The sequence below is a fragment of the Tetrahymena thermophila genome (assembly GCF_000189635.1).
Source record: "Tetrahymena thermophila SB210 genomic scaffold scf_8254545, whole genome shotgun sequence".
Lineage (NCBI taxonomy): Eukaryota > Ciliophora > Oligohymenophorea > Hymenostomatida > Tetrahymenidae > Tetrahymena > Tetrahymena thermophila.
In genome coordinates this window covers 711,801-734,585 of record NW_002476317.1, presented here as the reverse complement: position 1 = coordinate 734,585, position 22,785 = coordinate 711,801, and the positions used below count along the sequence as shown (strand labels likewise).

At 21.9% G+C, this 22,785-nt stretch overlaps 7 protein-coding genes across 7 annotated transcripts; 3 read left to right on the top strand and 4 right to left on the bottom strand. All coding sequences in view use genetic code 6, as the record gives it.

Annotated features, from left to right (window-relative positions):
* Positions 1 to 191: 191 nt before the first annotated feature.
* TTHERM_000151379 (poly(A) polymerase central domain protein) lies at positions 192 to 2,607 on the bottom strand (the record flags this gene model as incomplete). Its single annotated transcript, XM_012798986.1, has 3 exons — positions 192 to 616; positions 775 to 2,056; positions 2,305 to 2,607. 3 exons carry the CDS (start codon positions 2,605 to 2,607, stop codon positions 192 to 194), a joined length of 2,010 nt encoding a protein of 669 aa, XP_012654440.1.
* An 837-nt stretch (positions 2,608 to 3,444) lies between these two features.
* Positions 3,445 to 7,044, bottom strand: TTHERM_00151370 (poly polymerase central domain protein; the record flags this gene model as incomplete). Its single annotated transcript, XM_001021673.3, has 5 exons — positions 3,445 to 4,250; positions 4,304 to 4,548; positions 4,601 to 6,255; positions 6,330 to 6,596; positions 6,697 to 7,044. The coding sequence occupies 5 exons, from the start codon at positions 7,042 to 7,044 to the stop codon at positions 3,445 to 3,447; spliced, it is 3,321 nt and encodes a 1,106-aa protein (XP_001021673.3).
* Positions 7,045 to 7,681: 637 nt separating this feature from the next.
* Positions 7,682 to 9,603, top strand: TTHERM_00151360 (TLD protein; the record flags this gene model as incomplete). Its single annotated transcript, XM_001021672.2, has 8 exons — positions 7,682 to 7,949; positions 8,033 to 8,269; positions 8,383 to 8,499; positions 8,553 to 8,846; positions 8,897 to 9,040; positions 9,108 to 9,333; positions 9,396 to 9,466; positions 9,530 to 9,603. The coding sequence occupies 8 exons, from the start codon at positions 7,682 to 7,684 to the stop codon at positions 9,601 to 9,603; spliced, it is 1,431 nt and encodes a 476-aa protein (XP_001021672.2).
* Positions 9,604 to 9,929: 326 nt separating this feature from the next.
* TTHERM_00151350 (hypothetical protein) lies at positions 9,930 to 11,302 on the bottom strand (the record flags this gene model as incomplete). The annotated part of the gene is made up of 6 exons (XM_001021671.2): positions 11,155 to 11,302; positions 10,979 to 11,103; positions 10,580 to 10,921; positions 10,256 to 10,480; positions 10,073 to 10,204; positions 9,930 to 10,016 (listed from the first exon to the last, which is right to left on the bottom strand). The coding sequence occupies exons 1-6, from the start codon at positions 11,216 to 11,218 to the stop codon at positions 9,930 to 9,932; spliced, it is 975 nt and encodes a 324-aa protein (XP_001021671.2). The 5' UTR covers positions 11,219 to 11,302.
* Positions 11,303 to 14,801: 3,499 nt separating this feature from the next.
* On the top strand, positions 14,802 to 15,182 carry TTHERM_000151349 (hypothetical protein; the record flags this gene model as incomplete). The annotated part of the gene is made up of 1 exon (XM_012798985.1): positions 14,802 to 15,182. One exon carries the CDS (start codon positions 14,802 to 14,804, stop codon positions 15,180 to 15,182), a length of 381 nt encoding a protein of 126 aa, XP_012654439.1.
* Positions 15,183 to 15,380: 198 nt separating this feature from the next.
* On the top strand, positions 15,381 to 15,940 carry TTHERM_00151340 (hypothetical protein; the record flags this gene model as incomplete). Its single annotated transcript, XM_001021670.3, has 3 exons — positions 15,381 to 15,452; positions 15,578 to 15,718; positions 15,779 to 15,940. The coding sequence occupies 3 exons, from the start codon at positions 15,381 to 15,383 to the stop codon at positions 15,938 to 15,940; spliced, it is 375 nt and encodes a 124-aa protein (XP_001021670.2).
* A 1,366-nt stretch (positions 15,941 to 17,306) lies between these two features.
* TTHERM_00151330 (A C2HC-type zinc-finger protein) lies at positions 17,307 to 21,362 on the bottom strand (the record flags this gene model as incomplete). The annotated part of the gene is made up of 10 exons (XM_001021669.2): positions 17,307 to 17,691; positions 17,791 to 18,010; positions 18,197 to 18,496; positions 18,567 to 18,731; positions 18,979 to 19,084; positions 19,144 to 19,497; positions 19,588 to 19,716; positions 20,073 to 20,264; positions 20,490 to 21,148; positions 21,314 to 21,362. The coding sequence occupies 10 exons, from the start codon at positions 21,360 to 21,362 to the stop codon at positions 17,307 to 17,309; spliced, it is 2,559 nt and encodes an 852-aa protein (XP_001021669.2).
* Positions 21,363 to 22,785: the final 1,423 nt, after the last annotated feature.

Below are 22,785 nucleotides of genomic sequence, written 5' to 3'. Positions count from 1 at the left end.
AAGTGAGTTAATATATAACAATACAATACAATAAGTAATATCAACTAAATATAATAATAAATTGATTAATTAATTAAAATAAAATATTTGTTTATGTTACGCATAGAAAAAATTGGATATATAAAGTACTTTTAAAAAATTGAAATAAATTTATGTTTGATTTAAAATAAATTAAAAATTAATTTCGGCTTTCAATATAATTATTGCTGCTAATGATATTCTGGAATTTTTTATACCTAATTCTTATACTTTATTTAAGCCCATTTAGGTTTTACTTGTATATTTGGATTCTAAAATTTATTTTACTTTTATTTATTTTGAAAAACTTTTAACTATTCTTGAAGTTATGAAGGATTGCTTGGATTTTTCTTTCTTAAAAATTACTAAATATCTTTTTATCTGAACTTGATTTAATCTCTTAGCACATGTCTAAAATAAATATTCATCGTTTCAGGTACTTTATTCATGGGTGGCATTTCAAGTTGCTCTACGAATTTAATTATTGGATCTTTTAAATCTATTTCACTACTATACTCCTAATTATCCTTTGAGATACACTTTATACCATAAAAATACGTGCATCTGTACTTATATTTACTTTTTTATTTTTACTTATCTACAGTTTTTATTTTTAAAAATATTTTAATTTATTTTAATAATAAAATTCATTAAATAAATTTTATTAATTAGCCAAAATAAAAGAATTTATTTATTTTTTTAAATTAATATCAGTTTTTCTTAAATTTTTTTTATAATAATTTGTATAACTCTTACTTTTTTATTATTGAGAATTGTCTTATTAGACTCCACTTGTTCTGCTTTCGTTTTATGAGTTGCAAGCAGCTTAGTTATTGCTTACCCCTTCTTTATTTATCTAACAATCATCTTCAAGCTATTAGTTTATAAAGGATTCATCCCCACAATAAATTTCCTCTCCTACTTCATAATCGCAATCCTCTTATTCAAATTCTTTATCCTCATCGTCATCTTCATCATCATCGTCGTCATCATCATCTACTATATCTTCTGCTATTTTACTGCTGAGTTATCTTTTTTTTTCTTTTTCTTCTAATTCTAATGGAGAGTATTCAAATGGATTGGGATATGGATGCACTTGTATTAGTTTATTATGGATGGATTACTCGAACAATTTAGTCAATTTTCTAAGTCTACTTTCAACATGACCCTTCCATACAATATGATCATTTTTATTAGTGGCCACAATGTTTATTTATAAAAAATGTTTGTATCTTTTGAAAAAATTGAAAGGCTTAAACAAATCAGAGAAAGTTTTTTCATTTTTTTTAATTTTGTTTATTATTCTGTTTCCATATTGAAGCTATTCTTGTATAATTCTTAGAGTTGTGGGAGAGACATTGTGAGCAGTATTCATGCAAGGAAAACATGGAGTAATAATCATCATGCTGTTTCTATCTCGAAATTCAGGTCTCCATTAATCTGCATTTAGCTTTGTATTTGCAACATCTTCTTGAATATGCTCCACATATACAGGTAAATCGTGCCATTTCCAATGGGAATATAGAAAAAAAAATCTCTCAATAAGCTGGTTTGGTGGATAATTTGGATACAATTAGCAAATCTTTGCAACAAGTATTGTCCATCCAATTCCACTTAAATAACCTATAATATTTGAATAAATTCCTCTGTTTGTTGCCCATAATTTAATACATTTCAAAGTTATCTTAAAATTCTCATAGTTTTGTATATTATCCTTTCTAATTAACCATTCAGCAACTCTGCAGCCATTAAACGAGCGATATGAGCGCTCATCCATTGAAAGGAGCATTTAATTACTAGTCAAATCTATGTTTTCCCCGTTGTATTAAGGAGGAGCTCTAGCAAAAGAAAGATCAAAAAGTATACCCGAAAATTTCATTTTTATGATAGGTACTGAAGCTTCCTTAATAGGAAACAGCTCAGTAACTTCTTTTCTATTTTACAAAATATTAACTAAATCTCCAAAAAAATGTTAATCTCTATCAACAAAATTAGGAACTAAACAAACTGTGTCAATATCACTGTCATGAGAGTTAACCTTTTAAAATTATAAAAATGTTTTTCAATAAAATTTGATACCAATTATTGTGCTTAATTTTGGAATTATTTTTCATTAATAAATAATGCTGATAATTATTAATGGTATTTTTAAAAAATTTGTAGCTATTCTGCTTTTAAATATACTACATAAATATACTGTTTTCCTTTTTATAATCTTGAAGTATATTTAACTAAATTGCATTTTTGAATGACGCTTTAATAACATTAAATTTATATAAAAATTACTTTCAGCTTATATGACCCAAAAAATAATAATTCGCCTCCGAAAGTGAGCTAATGATTATTTTCCTCTGCTATGGCTTAAATCCAATCCCTAATAATTTGTCTTAATTGTTTTAATTTTTCGTCTTTTTGTTTAGTTTCTTCTTCTGTTTCAGAATATTTGTATTCTCCTTCCAAAACATCTAAAATTTATTGCATTTATTTTTCACTATTTTATTATTTATGAACACTGGTATCAATTGGCATATGCGGGTTTTATAGGGATATTAAAATTTTAGAAGTGTCTTCATTGAAAGGAATGTTCATTTTTTGAAAATCTAATTGTATTTATCTTCTAAGCGTTTTTTCTACTTTTGTTGACTGAGAAGTTAAGTATGCTATAGTAGTAATTAATTTTTAATACTTTTAACAAATATATCTATCTATGAAAAACTATATGTAATTTTTATAAATATTGATAATTCATATATTTTTTATATTTACTTTATTTAAAACAAAAAATTAGAACTAAAACGAATATAAATTTTTCTAAAGCAAACAAAAAATAGTATAATAAAAATATTTAAGACATAATACCAGTTCCTAATTGAGCAATATTAAAATTATTTTTTCTTAATTCACATATTTAAAAAAAATTAATTGAGTCAGAAAAAATTATAAAAAGAAAAATATTGATTTTTCTTTATAAATAGTCATTTGATTGACTAATTTATTTATTTATTATACTTTTATACTTTATTTATAAATTTATAATTTTATTTCAAATTTTTAATTTAATATTTTTAACTTAAAAAATTTTAATAATTTTTTTATTTTCATTTAATTTTGCATTTGATAAAATCAATTTAAACGCCAAGCAAAATTGTATTTAGCAAAATTATTTCATTTTATGATTTAAAAATATTTCAGTGAATTCAATTATTTTAATTTTATTAATTGTCTATCTAATTAATTATTTATTAATTTTACTTTTATATTTTTTTTTTATAATTAAAGCAAATTTATTTAATGAACATAAAAATATTTTTTAGAATTTTTTATTTTTAAATTGATAAAAATTAACGAACAAAGTAAATAATAAAAAAAATTATTATGCAAAATACTCTGAGCTTATTTATGATTTTAAATATGGAATTAATTCAATCATTTTTATGAAGTTGATTGTTATTTTTCTAAATTATAATTAAAAATTTCCTTTATGTTATTATTATGTGAACTGTTTTTCCCCTTTCTACCAACTTATTCTATGCTAGGTGGCAGCTTTTAAAACCTTTACTTAACCTCCTCTCTATTATTTATGATTAAGCAATTACTGCATTTTTATTAGTTTGATTGCTATTGCTTAATATTATTATTATTATTGGTCATATTTGAAATTGAATTTGAATGATCGCTGTTGTCTGAATTCTTTCTTTTGACAACTATTGTAGCACTTTTATTGTGTTTATGACATGGCATTAATTTTAACTAGGGATTCTTTTTTATAATTGAAGGGCTCTTTAAACTTGTTGGTGTATTTTCAGGGCTAAATGATGGAATTTTGGATTTATTCATCAATAAGTTTAAAGACTTTGAATGAGCTATTTTTTATCTACTATTTTAGCTTTACTCTTGTATACTTGTAGTGTCTTCTTAGTAATTTTCCTCACTCACAATTTAATCTGAACTATTCATTTACATATTTTTTTAAATGCTTGCTGATTTAGTTAATTTATTGAAGTCTTAGCTCTCTTGCTAAGATATTTGATGGTTATTATAATCTTCTTGACTTTGAAAATCTTGATCATTTCTTAGCACTTAATTATTTAATTAGATTTGCTAGTTTTAATATCTTTCATGTAAATTATTGGTATCATTCTAAAAGAAAAGCTACTCTGGATAAATATTAAGGATTTCTTTACTAAAGCCGTTCACCATCATCCTCTATTTAAAGTCAGGACTATAGTAATCTAATGATATCAAGTTTGTAAAATTATTAACGTTTATGAAATAAGTAAGTTACCTCTTGATGGGTTGGAAGTACTCTATAAAAATCTACTGTGGTTGTGCTCTAATGAGTCATTGTTTTTTGACGTACTTGCATTTAAATTCATAAATGACTCGAAAGGAAGAGAAGATGAATACTTGTGTTAGAATTAAAAGAGCTAAGCCTGCTTATTAGGAGATGAAAAGAGAGATTAGTGGTTTTATGATAAATTTGAAGTGTTCCCTCCTCCTATCTGTGAAATGATTCCTTATTGATTGCCACTATCGTTATTATTTTAATATTAAAAAACAAATAATTCTATAAAAAAATTACTATAATGGCGCATTATTGAGTTCTTAATTACTATTTTAGAATTAGCTGCTCATTAAACTTTCTACTTGATTTATTTTTAAGTTATTTGCATTTCTTGCACTTTGGAGATCTTAATTATTTTTTGGAGACAAAGAATTTTAAAAATTAGAAAATGAGTGTATAATTCCGAAATTATCTTGAATTTGGTTGTTTTAAAGAATTTAAGGAATTTGGTTAATACCTTGCTGGTATTATTGTTATTATAAAAATTATTTTTATATTTAGTTTTACTTTAATAAATTTATTTAACTTTCACTAATTGCATGGTTTAATCTCTGGTTTTTACGAGCATTTTCACTCATTTTCGTACTTGCACTACCTTTTGATTCAAATCCTTAATCTTCAGTGTTGATAAAATATGAAACATTATTTTGTTTTAATATTCCTTAGCTTCCTTCTCTGTTCAAACGTGATGAAGATTGCTAAGTCATGCTTATTTGCTATGGAAATTTTTTATTGGTTTTCATCTACTACTAATACCAGTCAATTGAACCCCTACTATTACCAGAATTTAGATGCAAATTTTAATTTTATGATGAAACTTAATTGTGAAATGAAATTTATTTGCTAGAGGCACTTTTAGTTGAAGAAGGATTACGGCCATTAGATCCAATTATTCCTTAATTTAAAATAGTCTAATGATCATTTAAATTTGATATGCAGTCAATATTAACTACTGGATAACTTTGTTAATTTGAATAATTTAAAGGAGGAGATAATAATTATTACATTCTTGAATCGTTATTTAAAGATTTTCTATATGAAATTTAATCAATATTATTTTATGAAATTTACTAAATAGTAGGATTCAAAGAATTAGATTTTGAAATTGAATGAGTAAACGGTTATATTGTATTATTAGAGTATGGCATCTATCCACCACTATTAGATTCGTTAGTTATTAGTCTATTTTAAGAATAGAGGGGATTATGTTCAGAACTTACAAAATTAGTTGCATTTTAATTATTTTTTTAGCTTAAATTAATCTCATGCTTTTTTAGAACATCAAATTATTATTTTTAAGGTGAGGCATTGATCTATTTTATTTAATTAGTTTAAATACTTTTCTTTAACAAATTGTTTTTTTCTGTTTACAAAATATAAGCTGTGTTTACATGAAGTGGCTCACTACGTAATAAATACTCTAAAAAAACATCAAGAATATCTCTTAATACTATATCATATCTTTCCATCACTAAATGATTGCTTAAAGTTGTTTGATCAGGAATTTTTTTATTCAAAATTTCTTTCAACAGTTAATTTTTTTTCCCTTCATGCTATAATTTATGGGCATTCAGTATTAAGTAGCCTTTTATGTTTTCAGTTATTCCAGAGTTTTTATTCTTTTTTTTACTTTTGTTTTTTGAATTATGTTTATTGCTAGAGTATTCAATCATTGAATCCTCATCCTCTGATAAGCTTTCTACCAAAGATTTTTCATCACCTTCACTGCTTGTTAAGCTAGAAACTGATGTGTCTTTTTCCTAATCGCTTTTCTTTTTAATTTTCTTTTCTTTCTGCTTAATTTTATTGTGCTCATCGCTATTTTTCTCATTTTATTTTGTTTTCTTTTGATTTTTTTCTTTCGATTTGCTATTCATTGACTCCACTTTATGCTTCAGTTAAGTTTTGATATAAAACAAATAATAAATAAAATGCTCTAAAAATATTTTTTTAAATATTATTTTACTCGTATATCAAAGAGCTGGGACTATATTTGGGCAATTGAATTTTTAATGACTTTTGAATCGCTATTTTTAGCTTACTCTATGGTCTTTATTTTTTATTGATATTATCTATTTTGTTATTCCAACAAACTCATCTTTATTTAAGATTACTACAAATCACTTTAATGCTAATTTATCTAGCTATTTTATTGCTATGGAAGCTGTTGCTTTACATAAAAAGATTATATAATTGACCGAATTTGATTTAAACTCTGCTACTGTGGTGTCATCTATTTATATTATGAGTTCAATTTAATTTTATTTGTAGAGTTCTGCAAAATTGTATATGCTAACAAAATGTTAGCATTGCAACAATAATTTAAAATTTACCTAGCTTAAAATATTGCTTCTAGATTACATTAGAGAGCTATTCAGACTCCCTTGTTGATTTTTCTAAACAAATTATAATAAACAATAAGCAACATATGATTATAAGTTATAAATAATTTTATTATTGGAAAGAAAAGAAATAACTCTAATTTTTGTAAAAATTACAGTATTATTTTCAGCTGATTACTTATTTGGCAGATTTAGGTTTGGAGATGAAATGTTGGAAACAATTTTTTATTTCTTACTTTTTTGTTGAGGAGAAGTGCTTCTATCTGACTCTGAAGATGATATTACGCTATCATTATCAGAGTCATATACTTTCTCTTTTTTAATTTCCTTTTTTTACATTATTTGGTTTGCTTAATATCCAATTAGTTAATTAAAATATTCGTTTATTTTTTTAATTTAATATAAAATGCATAAATGAATACATATTTAATACTACTAAAAATACGCTTTCTTAAAAGTTAAATAGAATTATTTGTAATTAGAAAATAGCTCAAAAAACACTACTTATTTTATTTATTTATTCATTTTTTTTTGTTCAATTGAATTTATTTTATTTCTAATCATCTACCAAATAAATTTACTATTATTTTTTTAATGAATAAATTGATCAGTAAATTTAAAATGATTAATTAAAATATTAAGCTTGTTGAAAAAAAAAAAAATTAATTTCATAATTTAACTTTTATGAAAAAATACTTTAAATTTTAATAAATAAAAAGCAATTCTCAAAATTATCAAAACTAAGATAGACTAAAATAATTATTATTGTTTTTTATTAGAATTATTTTCTGTATATGAACATATTAATTATCTATTACATTACCACATTTTTGATTAATGTAAACTGATTAATTTATCTATTTTAGATTTTTTTATAAACAATATTTCCAAATATAAAAAAAGTATAAAAAATAATTAAATATTAATTTAAGCATTAAATAGATATCTATACATAATATCATATAAAAGTAAGTTAATGGGAGCTGAAAAATCAAAGCCCGCTGCAAATAAAAATAGATTTAGTGAGGCAGAATAAAAGAGTCTGACTCAACTGTTTATTAGCTATTCTAAATAATAGGATATTTCAAAAGCACACATAGACAATGCAGAGAGTTTATAAAATTTTTTATCTTTTAAACCTGAATAAAGATAATAATTTTACAAATGGCTCCAAGCAATATCAAGCAAACTAAATTCTTCAAAAGGAGACAAGAAAGTTACATTTTAAACATTTGCATCAGTCAGTAAAATATTCCGAAGAATAATTCTACTTAATCATTTTTAAAACATTAGTAATTCATAATTAATATTTTTTATATTTTAATAGTTGAATACATGACCAAAAGTAAACAAAGCTATATGTTTGAAGAATTTAATAAGAAAAAGTATACATCCTTAGAAATCCTCTGTTTGATCATGTTCTTTGTAGATGAATGGGATACAATTTAATTTAACAAAGCAATATTCACTAGAGAAAAATGCTCTCAAGTTTTGAATTACATACTCTTTATTTTTGGAGTAGAATCTGATAAAGTAATTAATGCGTTCTTAGATCAAGTCTTTAGTAATATAATTAATTTATGCAAATTAAACAAAGAAAGAAAGAAGAGAGATTTATATTATTATATTTTATGTTAAAATCTTATTATTAAAAAAATTTATTTTTTTTGAAAATAGAATATGAAGAAAATCAAAACGAGATAACAGCTGATCATTTTTTTTATAAGACTTAATCTACTTTGCAATATATAAATAGAGTTTTGATTGATTACTGGAGTGGTTATGTTTACAATGGTAAGTATTAAATCAAAAAAATTTACAATTTTAAATAATATTTAACTTAATAGGAATTAAATAACTATCTTGTCCTGAATTTATTCAACCATCTGAGATCATTTCAAATGATTTTTTACCTATATTATACTCTCATAACTCTTCAATTTAGCATGCTAAAGGATTATATTTACTTTATTCTTCAAGCAAATCTGGTATTAGTTTCAATCGCTTAGCCTTTGCTATTCTTGGATATAATGCACCAACTCTTATATTAATTAAGCATAAAGAAGTAAATAAAGAAACAAATGAATCTTCAACTCATATTATAGGAGCTTATCATTAAGAGTAGTGGTATTCTCAATTAAGTAAATACAAATTGTAAATTTAAAAGCTTAAATTTTTTTTGTAAATATAGAATATTAAGGTGATTCATAGACATATCTCTTCTCACTCTATCCTACATATAGGACATTCAATTCTTATGAAGGTTAAGGATCTTCAAATTATGCCTATTTAAACAACAGGTAAATTGAAAGATCTAAATACAAAGTAGGTTTAGGTAAAATTTTACATAATATTTTGAAAAAAAAGAAAAGACTTATATATATTTTGTTACAAAAAATAAGGTTTTGGAGGAAATGAAGATTTTAACTAATTTAGATTTTGGATAGATGATGATATTTAAGCCAACTCTTATGTTAAATCAGAAGATAAAACTTTTGGAAATGGGTGTATCGTTAGTAACGGACGCCAATAAACAAAACTTGATGTTTAATGTTTAGAAATTTGGGGTATTGGTAGTGAAGAAAATTTGTAAGCATAATTTGAATACAGAGAAAATGAAAGAAGAGAGTAAATATTTTAAATTAAATATGAATTAATCAAATATATAACTATTATATTAATAAATCTAGAATAGAAAAAATGAGGAAGGTAGATAAAAAAGCTATGTGGGATAACGGATTTAATAAAGAAATGTTCTTTGGTAATGAAAAAAAATTATTTATTTATTTATTTTATTAATTATTTTTAAAATGTTATTTTATAGGTAAATTAAATGCACATCAAGGTTAGCTCAAAGAAGAAATTTAAAGGGAAGATGATAGCAATAAATAAAAGTGATAGTTTAAAAAGTATATTTTTAATAGTGAAAAAAAAAGATTAAAAATAAAATTGAGTATTAAATGAACTAAAATACATTAAAATTAATTTAAGTATGTATTTATAAAAAATATATGTTAAGATGTTACTTTTTGAGTGAATTATAAATAAAAACAAATATAAAAATATTAAAATTTTAAAATAATATTCATCAAAATTATTATAATAGTTTCAAACTCTTAATTAATACTCTAAAATAGAAAGATAAATTTTTACATAAAAAATTATTTTTTAAATATTTTATTTTAATTTTAGAAAATAAAAATTATTAAATTAAATTCTTAAAATCAAATTTCAATATTATGTAAGGCTTCATGTAATTATTTTAATGCATCTTAGAAATTAGATTTAGGATCAATCTGAATTTAGTTATCCTATTAATTTATTATTTTATTTTTCTCATAAAAAAATTTATATTTAACAATTTTACAATCATTTTTCTGTAAGTTTAATTTAATGGTTGATCTTGTTTGTTATGCTTACTATCTGAGAGGGATGAACGATATTATCTAGGGTGCAGCTATTGCTCAAAACTGTCAAATAAATGTTCTGGTATAAGTGGCTTTTTGTAAAGCATAATATTAAAAAAGATATTATTGATTGATTAATTTACTCTGTCTAAAGATTTAATATGATTTTCACATATTCCCAGAACAGGTTCATTGGGAACAGTAAAGGTATTGTTTTTCATTTCATGCTTTCTATGAGGATAATTCATAATAAAGTCTTTATATTCTTTCATTTTTCTAGCAATAACTTATCTCTTTAAAAATTATGGAATACCTTTCGAATTAAAATCAGAAAGAGGTTCCTCAAATTTATTTTTCCAATCTTAATCCTGTTTTTATGTTAATTTATTGTTTGATATCTTTTAAAATATAATTTTATAATAATATAAATGATCAAATAAAGGATTAATTAGACAGCATAAATTTACAATATTAGGGTGAAATGTGCATTCTTTGAGATCTTTATCAGTTAAATTCTCGTATTTTGTTTACATTTTATCTTCTACTTTTTATTTCCACTCTTGATTTTTATCAAATATTGTTTTTTTATCCTAATCAGCAGATTAAGTATTATATTTTTTTATTTTAGGCTTAAATGTACATTCAGGGTCTTTATAATTCTATTCTTCTTCTTACTTCTTTCTAATTTACTCCTCTCTCTTCTTTTAAATTTTTTAACCATCTTCATATAACTCTTAAAATCTAGAGCTGTTCAATGATTCATTTTTCCTTTTTTCTACTTAAGCTTTATATGTGTTAAATCTCTTCATCTATGTGAATTTAAAATGTATTATTTTGCAAAAAATTTGACCAAAGTACTATTTTACTGTATCAAATGTTTATATAGGGTATGAAAGTGATGATAGCTTTTTAGGAGAAATTGAATTAGTATTTTATGACATTTCTTAATGCATTTCACTAGCAGAGAAATCATCAACCTAATTATATTACCCTAAAATACTAATGAGTAAACTTTTTTGGCTTTAAAAATATATATTTATACTTAAAGGTGAGTGATATGACTCGCTAAGCTTTTAAAGATTTGAAAATTAAGACTGATTATCCATTAAATTATAATATATTTTCTTTTTTTGAATATTTTTATAAAAAAATTAAATATTTACTTTTATACTTATAAAAAATGTAATTTTAATAAAAATCATTGGTTATTTGATAAAGTTGTTCCGCAATTATTAACAGTTCGATTTCCTTATCAAATTTTTAATAACTTTATTAAATGTAGAATACAATCAAAATTTATTTTAGTTATAAAGCAGATTTGGTGAATAGCATTTAATCAAATTTATTTTTTAACAAGCCTAATCATAGAATATCTATTTTTTTACTAAAATTTATTCATTATCTTATAATTAATTATTTTTACTTTAGGTAGATTTAATAAATTCTAATCTAAATATTTTTTTTTTATGTCTTAAACAAAATTGAAATATATTTATATAAACATATAAAGAATATTTATTTGTAAACTAAAATTTATTCAATTTATTTAAATTTATAAATCTAATTATTTAATTTTATATGAATGAAACAAAAATCAAATGAGTATTAATCATTTAACATATAATTTATATTTGTTTAATAAAATATATAAAATAAATTTTCATAAATTTATTTTTTTAGATTTGAATTTATAAATACAAATTTAAGTATTTATTTTTTAATGTTTCAAACAAAATTGAAATATTGAATACTCATTTTTAAAGTTTTAAAAAATTTATTTTTATTTAGACATAAAAGGGTTTTTCTCAATAATTAATGAGAAAAATATAAGTTATAAAAATGCCAACTAGTTTAATATTTATCACTTATTAAAACAAATTTGAATAATTAACATTCTATTTTTTTTATATTAAATATAGCTAAAAACTCCCTCAATTATAGTTTAAATAAACATAAACTTTGTATTTTGACCTAAAATTACTCTTAATAAATCCTTTATATTCATTACTTTTTTTATTTAATTTTGATTTTAATCTTATTTAATTAAAAGTTTTGCATTAAAAAGTTGGGCAAACAAACAGAAATTTTGAATTTATTTTACTTGATTAAATTGGTAATTTGATAAATTTTTGATTTTTAGAAAGAAAACTATTTTTTTCAAATAAATCAACTTTTTTTTATTATTAAAACCCATACTTAACATATTAAAATGTATGAATAAGTTAAATGTATTTAATCAAATTTGAATGAAAAAGATTTCCATAGTTGACCTTAATATATTTGTAATTAAAGTATGCCTAAATAAAAAAGTATATTTATTTGTTTAATCAAGTTTATTCAATAGATTTTCATCTATCTTTTTCATCATGAAGATAAATTCTTATATAAATTTTTATTTTTTGTGTATCAAAATAAATAAAAAAATAGATAAAATAGAAAATAACTTTACAATTATCAAAATTTGTTCAATATATTTTCATTAATTTTGTTTACTTGTTGCTAATTACTAAGTTTTAATTTAAGTATTTATTTTTATCATGAATTAATAATACTTTTTTTTATTTATAATTAATAGATTATGTAGTTTTAAACTTATATTCTTCTAAAAATCAAATATTATATTTTCATTACTTGAAAAGAGTTATTTGATTCTTAATGAAATTTAAAACAAATAAATTATATTAGCATTAATAAAAAAAACAACAAATTGAATTCTAAAGTAACCTTAAAAATAAAAATTTACATTAAACATAAAATTAATAATTTCTTTTTAAAATGAAAATATTTTTAATTTCAAATTTAATATTTTGATTCTATTTTGAATATTCTGAAATTTATATTCTATCATTAAAATTTATTTAGAATAAATAATGCGAGGTTTTATATTTAAACATTTTATTGCTCTGATATTGAAATGAAAATAATTTTGATAATTTTTTCTTTTAAAATTATCTAATATAATTTAATAAACTTGTTAGAGTAAATCAATATATTTTGAAAATTTTGATATCATTTTCATAAAAACAATGAGAATAAATAAAAATACAAATTGATCGATATCGATATTTTTCAAATCTAATATTCAATTGTTATATACCGAAATCCTATATATTGTAACAATTCTAGTATCTATGATTTTTATAAAATAAATTTTGAAAAATGTAATATTATTTAATCTTCTATGGATTAGTGCTATTTAAACATATTTCCTTTTGAATAACAGCTATTTACTTGGTAATAAATTTACTTTAATTAAAATTAAATTAATAAGAGTCAAGCTGATTACTTATTATTTTTATCTTACTCAAAGTATGTATTGATACTTTACATTTTTTTAAAAGCTAGATTTAAACATTTTGATAATAAAAAATAATATTACACACTTTTTATTTATTATTATTAATAATAAGTTAGCAAATTTTAATATTAGAATTGTAAAAATAAAAAAATTGTAAAGTATTTTTTAAGTTAATTTGATGCTAAATATTAGAAATAATCCTAAATAATATCAAAATAAGTTTAATGTTTTTAAAATTTCATAAAGAAGTCTCTAATTTTTATATAAAAAAAATCATATATCGTATAGGGTAAGATCCAAACAAATAGGTCGAATGGAATAAATTTAATTAAAGAGTATTAAATAATTTTGAAATTAGCTGATAAAATGAAGTGTAAGATAAAAATCTTATTCAAGGAAAAATAAATTTTGTATTTTTTCTGCATTTTTGTCTAATTAAATTATGTAAAGATATATTTAATGAAGAAGATATTTATATATATTAAAATCAAATACATTGTGGGATTATTATAAAGGTTATTATAAAGCAGAATTTATAGATTATGCTTACATAAAATTTAATTGCTTTCAAAAGGAATTCTTAAAAAAGTTTATATTGATAAATACGTACAAACAAGAATTTAATTTAATTTGATATGATATATTATTTTTGTAAATTATTAAAAATAATATTCTAAGTACTAGATAGATACAGTCATTTTTTCTTTATAAAATATGTACTAAAAAACTTAGACGTAATTAATTAGATTAAGGGTACACAGACAGATAAATAGATAGAAGAAAAAAAAAGATAATCAGTCATTTAAAACTTAAAAATAGGTATTCTTGAATTAGATGAAATAAAAAACTCTTGAATTTTGTAAATTTCTTAATCCTTGATATAATAATATATACCGTTGCAATAGTTTTGTTAGTCTAAGTATTACTTCTAAACTAAATTTGACTTAAAATTTTTATTTTTAGAGAATGTGCTACTATAACCAATAGTTTGGATCATTAGGGAAATTACACTAATTTGATATGAAATATAACTAATCTAAAAGTAAATTTTTATAATCAAATAAGTAAAGAAATTTATTTTTTATTGATTAGCTTTTAGTTTTGGCTAAATATTACTAATATTTTTATATTAGCACGAAAATGAGTAGAAAAAAATTATTAAGTCTATTACTTCACTTATTAGTTGTATTGTTGAAAAGTAATAATAGTAGTATTTATCCAAATTGATATTTTTTGTTAGAGTGATTATATGGTTTTTCTATCGTAAAAGTAAATTCAAATTAATTTAAAGAAAGAACTTTAAATTTGAAAGTAAAAAAAATTGAATTTTTTAATATTTAACCTCATAAAAAAATGTAAATTTTGAATTATAATTTAACAAAGTTTTTTATATGATAAAACTAGAGAGCACACTTGTTCTTAAACATAGGAAATGTCAAATTAAATTAATTAACTAATCATAATCTATTAAAAATAGTTAGAAAAAAAATGGTAATTCGAAACCGTACTACAACCAATAAGAAAATTATAAATAGTTTAATTTATTTTACCTTTAGTTTTTTTTTTTATCTTATATCAGAATAAATAAGAATATCAATAAAAAAGGCAAGATTACAGAATAAAAGGAAATGCCGAATATATAATCTCAAATTAAGCACACTGTAAATAATCATAAAAAATTGTAAATAAACAATTGCAAAAAAAGAAAATAAGACATTGATATTGTAATCCATGCCTTAAAAAATTTATATTTATTCTTCATAATTATTTGACTAAGAAGGATAAATAAAAGATGTTTATTTATCTTAATTACTATCTATCAATCAATTACAAAGTATTCTTATTTTACTTACAGATTAATTTTTGAAAATTATATGAAAAAAAGCAAATTAAGATTTTTTCTTTTTAATTCCAAAATCATCTATCTTTCTTTTCTTATTAAGCGATAAAAAATTTGAAAATTTTAAATAATGGATCTTATGATTTCAATGGAGAACTATCTATCCTCCAGCAATTTCTTGAAGGAATAGATACTTTTTGAAGTGATTTTAAATTATTTAATTATTTTAGACTTTAAAACCACCTGATCCATTTTTTAGGGTGGTAAATTATTATTACTTTGAGATCATAGTTAGTTATTAATCTCAATATTTATCTAACTTTAAAGAAAGCAGTCATTGAAAAAATTCAAACAGTATGCTTTAAGCATGAAAAAGAGTAAGACTTTTAGAGTTGCAAAAAGAAATTTACCAGCTTTAGAAAATCTTACAAATATTTTGTTTAAAACTATTTGGATTATCAATAAGAGGTAAAATTTGTGCATTTTCTTTTGGATTTTAATTGATTTTTTTAAACAAAATTTGAAAAGAAAATCCGCAAATAAATGGAAGAAAAGTGCTTAAAGATTAAGTAAGATGATTAATTCGTAGAATGCATTAATAATGAAGGTAATAAGACTGTTCATATTATTAATGAGACATAGCTCTTTGTAAAGAATTTAAGGAGAGAAATGATGAAAGAAATTATATGATTAATTTTGTCTAGACTATTCTTAAGTTAATGTATATTTAGTAAGCAACTAAAATAATGCTTAAATCAATCAATGCTGCTAAATATTAATTTGTGCCCATTAAATGATCATTAATATTATTGAAACTTTTGGAATTTTTTGTAAAATTTGAAAGGTTTTTCGACATACTTTCAATATTTTTGAGTGATTTCTTTTCTTTTATTTGCAAAGTGTAGATTTTATATTATGGAGATACATATTTTGAAGTTATTTTTTATCAACGGAGTTTTTATTGTAGTTTATTTTTGTTAAAATTGTAAGCCAATTTCATTTTTGTCAAATTAGCTTGTGAAAATTTAAAAAAATCAAACCACTTAAAAGGCAATATATGTTATTAATTTGAATAATACATATTTAACCAGAAAGGTTTAGCAAAACAAAATGCTATAGATACATGTAAAAATCTTTGTTCTAAGTTTGGCTACGCTTACAAAGTCACTTAAAATTTCCCTTACTTTAATATTCTGTATGAAAAAAAATTATTTTAGATAGTTATTAATGGTTTGTAAAACTAATTTTTTGCTATTGATTTGCCATTCATTCTAATTAAGAAAAAGATAGAGGGTAGTTAATATAAAAATATTACATTTCTTTCTAAATTTTTACTTCCAAAATTTTGATTTAAGTAATTAAATAAAGTTAAATACATACATTGTATATTTACCCTGCCATTCTCAAGATATAATAAAATTATAAATTCAAAGTTAGAGAAAATAAGAGTGAATTTTTATCTTCCTTACTAATTAGATATTTATTATATTATTTTATCAATACTATAAAGTCAATATACTTTGTTGTTTTTAGCCTCCTAACAGTAAGTAAAAAATTCATCAAGATTAATAAAAATTTCAAAAAAAAAATATGAACTATTTGAGTTCTTATACACTTTTAAACCAATATTTTACAAAATTATTTTATTTTATTCAAAGAAAATGTTGTAGAATTATAAGCAGCCATATAATTATATACAAAAATATTAATAAAGGTATTAAGGGAGAATTAAAGTTCAATACAAATAAATTTTTTTAATAAAATTTGAAATTTTTTTAATTAGGTATAATATTTTTTTTTATATCTATCAATCTGTTCATCTGAGTTAGCATAGATTTCTTTATTTTCAATAAAGAAAAAAAACTATTTGGTTAATTTTATAAATTGGCAATAAATTATTTAATTTTATAGAAGCAATATTTTTGTCAAATTATTAGATTTGTTTTCAATCACAATGTAACTTAAATCATTCACTTTGAAAGATATTTTTAATTTAAAGTAAAGAAAATTTTCATAGAGAAAGAGGTAGGGAGGGATATTAAACTAAAATTTATCTTCAATCTATATTAGTTGCTGTTTTATTTATAACTGAATTGTTGTTATTATTATCGAAATTTTACTTTGACCCCATCTATTTACTTGAAATGTAGCCATTTTTAGCTGTGCTAAATCTTTTTTTCCCACAGCTCCCACAATATTTGTGATCCATGGCAAATTAGAATCCACAAAATCCACAAAAATTTGTTGGATTAGTGCTGTTAAGATTACTACTTATTTTATTTGCCATATTGCTATCACTTGTCCTTGGTTTCTAGTAATTTTAACCATCGTAAACAGCTCTGTTTGTATCAGAGTGCTTAGGAGAAGATTAATTATGACCGAGACTCTATCTCTGAGTATACATACCATTCTGTGCAGAAATTTTTTTAGGTAGACTTTATCTATTTTAGGAATTGAAATTGAGTTAAGACAGAAAATTATTATTACATTAGAAAAATTAGGAAGTAAAGATAAAATATAAGAATAATTCGACAATTTACCTTGTATTTCTAGTAATATCAGCCAAGGGGTTGGGTCTATTTAGAACATTTTTACAAATTGGAATGTGTCTCTCAGAAGCATGTTTGGCAAACACTCTTTCACAATGAGGACATTAAACTGAACCAATTTACTATGCTCTTGTGTATATATCTTCATAGAGTTTTTGTTTTTAAATTTCGCTATTACTGTTGTTGTTTGCATTTGAGCTCCTGTTATTATCTATTTGAAATAAAGTAATAATTATTTACTTATAACACATGAATTTTCTATATATTTAAATGCACGTTGCATATAAAAAGCAATTGTTTAATTTGAAAAATTTAAATGTGTTAAAGTGAATTAAATAGTAAAATTTTTAATTTATTTCTTTGTTTTTTTGATAGTTAAATAAATTAATTATCTTACAACTTCCAAATTTCCTTGATGTAAAGTATTTTTTATCACTCTACTTTATATTTAGATCAGGTAATAGTCCTGTTCGACTCTTTGCATTTTATTCTTAGTTTTATTTATCATACACGGCAGATGATATTTTATTCGTTGTTTTTTAAATATTTGAGCTATAGCTTGCCCCAGTTCCTCCAGTAGTATTTAGCGTTTTATTAGAAATTAAGCTAGTTTAGTCAGAATTGTCATTTGTTTACTGTTGCTAAATATCTCCATTTGAAGATATATTTGATTTAATTTAGGTCTCTGTGTCTTCACCTTTTTTATAATGTTTCACAAAATTAATATGATTAAATAGTAATTTGAATAGAATTTAGTTATTTAATACTTGAAAAATTATTTTTAGCGATTATCTTTTTTACTGCTTGCCTTTTATTTTCTTGTTAATTAATTGAGCCAGTTCCTTTATCTGAGTTCTACCTAGAAGGCTATCTGGGTGGCTTAGGTCTATTTATTATATTTTTGCATAAAGGAATATGTCTTTCAGCAGTTTCTAATTTTAGTAAGTAAAGGTTAATTTGCAAAAATTATTATTAAATCCCCACTAAAAAAAATCATTTAGTAGTATGAATAAATTTGGTATTAATTTATTTAAATATGTTATATTATAAAATTAAATGCATTTATAATCATAAATTAAGAAATAGCCTTATGGCTGGTTTATTTCAAAAAGAAAGTGTAGAGATTAATATATTTTCAGCCGCTGAACTATTTAAAAAAAAAACAAAAAATCTATCTACCTTTTGCAAATTTTCTTTGACAGTATTAACATTAAATATACCCCAAGGCTTCTAAATCATCTACTGGTCTTTCTATTTATGATTTATCTCCTCCTTCTTTTTCAATCTATTATTTTAGCGAAGAAAATGGTTTAGCATAACAGTTTCAATATAAATTATTATTACTTGTTTTATTTTCTTGTTGTAACGTATATTTTCTAAAAATTGCTAGTGCTCAATTTTCCATTTAGGTAATTTTTTTTATTTCTCATCATTATTATGATTTTTTTATTCAGTATGCAGTTGTTTTATCTGATTATTTGCCTTTTGAGATGGGGTTGTACTATTTTTTTATGCATTAACTGGTTTATTTATTCCAATTTTAGAATTTTCATTTGTTGTTGGTTCCTACTCTTTTAAATTTATTTATGGAGGTCCTTTAATTGGAATAACTGATGTTTCAGAAACCTTTTTAGCAGCCTTTGGTGGTAAAAGATTGGTTGTAGATATTAGTTTTTTACCATTTTCATCTTCAGGACACTTTAAGATTAAAATAATAAATAAAATAACGTCAATTATGCTTTATTTCGATGGATTAAATTATAATTAATAAATTATATAATTATTCACTCTAGCTGCACTAGAATTGTAAACTGGCCTTGCTTTCTATGATTTAGAGCAAGCAACTTAATGTTTTTCGATTCTGTCTTGCATGAATTTTCTTCCGCATATGTCGCATTAAACTCTATTATCTTCACTCTAAATAAAAGTAAATATGAATCTATTTAGAATCTGAACAAAAATTAAAATAAATAAAATTTATTAATTATAATAATGATGAAGTTCTGCAATTCTAAAACTATGAAACAAATGCTATATGCTACGATTTGAAATATTTTATTAATATTATCTGATACAAATCAAATAATTAAAAAATTTTAGTAAATCAATTTTATCTTTAAATATTTAATATTTGATAGTAAAAAAGTCCTTAATTGACGCTTTCTAATTATTTTATATTTATATAGCGTGTGTGCTTGCTTATAAAATTCAAACATAATATCTTATTGATCTACGAAAGAGACAGAATAAGAAAGAAAAGAATTTATTAATACTTGTTATTCATCATGCTAATTGTTGATCTTGTGCTCGAATATATCTAAATTATACTTTGACTATTAGAAATTCTCTTCTTTTTCAGTATTAGGATTTATTTAAGATTTATTTTTCTAACTTTTGTTCATTTATTCATCATTTTCTTTGTTTTACAATGCTATATTATTAGTGCTACTGGCTTCAGAATTCTTCTAGTTATTTAAATTAAAGCATTCAATATATAAAAATGAATAGATGTTAAAAAAAATGCTTTCTAATTTCTTTTATATAAAAGCCAATTTATAAATTGGTTTATAAAAAGTCTATCACAGTTACAAGCATAATATTTTAATGCTTATGGTTTTAAAATGCTTTTTACGCCAATCTGAAAGACTATTGATTTTGCATATCATTGAGTTAAAACAAATATTATTTACATTAAATTGAACAGTGCTTGAATTATTCCTTTAAGGTGATAACTACTATTGATCCTCTTCATTTGAAATATGTGATTATTTTTTTATTGGCTTTAGAGGCTTGTTAGGCTTGCAGCTTTTTAAATGAAGATTTAAACGACCAGAAAAAAATTTCCTATTGCAGTTTGGACAGAATTCATAATCATCATTTTGCAAGCTTTATGCATTTAAGGCTCCGCTGGCTTATATATATTAATTTTTTTATCTTTCTTCAGCTAGGACTGCTGTCAAAGGAATTGGCTTTTCTTAAAATTCCTCATATTATGAACGCTATTAAAATTGTTGATTTTATGTATTTTGAAATTAGTAATCACTCTATTTCATTGGGCTAGATTCATTTCTCACTGCTGAAGAATTTCCTTTTATTTAACTAGAGTTAGAATTTATTTTATTTTATTCTGTTTTCTATGGTTTATAAAATTCCATTTAGGAGTTGTATTTATCTATTAATTCATTGACATGTCTTTCTTATTCTTGTTACTAAACCAAGTCTGCTTCTTAGTTATCAAAAACGCTTAAGTCGTCACGAGCTCTACCTATATTACAATGGTTTTTTTTGTCATTTTCATCATAGCTTTCTGTTAAGAACTCGTTGAAATGCTTCTAGTTTTAATTTGTGTCTAATTTTTAGAAACAATAATTCATTTTGTTATAATTATCTAATATTTTGATAAAATTATGATCGATAATTCATCCTCCAAATATTCTTTGCTAAAAAGAATTAACACGCAGCTTGGCTGCTAAATACACTAAAAATATATTTTAAAATCTATAAATTGTATTACCTTGCTCCATTTATACTTATTATTAAAACTAACTTGTTTAAACGCTCATCTTTACTACTTACTTAAACTTTCCTATTATAACGTTTATTTTTTCTTTTCAAGTGTTTCCCTTTAATCACTATCTAAACTCAAACTAGATTTCTTAATAAAATTTACATTAGTATAATAAAAGAGTTAAAATCAACATATTGGTTAAACAACTATTATTATTGTTTTATAAACATATATCTGTGACAATTTATATTCATTTTGATGAATTGCTAGTTTATAATAAATGAATGAATGAATATTATAATATAGGTAATCTCAATATTTAAAATTTTGAGATTTTTAAAATCTATACCACCTTTTATTCCATTTTTTTCGCAATCAGTTAAAATTTTATTTTAAAAGAGAATAAAATTAATACAATTTACTTTATGAATTAAAAAATATAAAACAATTAAAAAAATTAAAATTATAATATAATTAAATTTTAGATTAATTAAAAAAATATACACTCAATAACTTATCAGAATAATCATTAATGAATTTAAAAAGAATTTGGATTAAAATATGAATGATTATTATCTAATAGAAAAATTTGAATTTTGCTTTTTAAAGATACAAAATTAAAAACAAGAAAGAAATTTTAGTTAGTAGAAAAAAAAATTGTATGGCAAAATTAGTTGTTAGAGATTAGGTATAGAAAAAAAACTTTCATTTTATAGATAGAAAATAGTTTCTAGCAAGTACATGTTTGAAGAAACAGAAAAAAAATTACTATTTTTCAGTAATAATTGATTTTCTATTTTTAAGTTTTAATATTTTACTACCAACTTGATAAGCTCAAATTAGTTTAAGTTGGTAATTACAAATATTAATTTTTTTAATAGAAACGAATGGTTAGTGATCAAATTTACTAGTAATTTAATTGAAAATAACTCAATGTTTTAGATGTAAAATTACACAATAAATAATTGTTTAAGTTTCTTATCTTTCTATCACAATTTGTAAGCATAATAATATGCTTCATACGATTTATTAATATTTGATTTATAAACTGTTAGAAATTTACTTAACTAGAAAGGTAAAATTAAGTTACTTTTTTAAATTTTTAATTCGTAAGAGTAAATTTATTAAGAAGGTTTCCTTACTTGATTTAAATACTTTTTTTAAAATGATATAGAGACTTTAAAAAGCAAAACTCTTTCTTAGAATAAAAAGTATTTTTACCTCATTTCATATAAATTACTTAAATTCAACATCAAAATAGAAGTTATTTTAAATTAATTTTGTTTCGCCAACAAGAAGAATGTAGAGTTATTTTGATTTGGTGCTTCAATTTGGTTAGTATAAATATCAGACTTGGAATTATAGAATATTCATTTTTTTAGAATAACAGCTTGCTTTAAATATCATAGATTTGTTTAAATTTTTTTATATCTTAAAAAGGTTTACTTTTAATTTTAAATAGAACATTAAATACATAA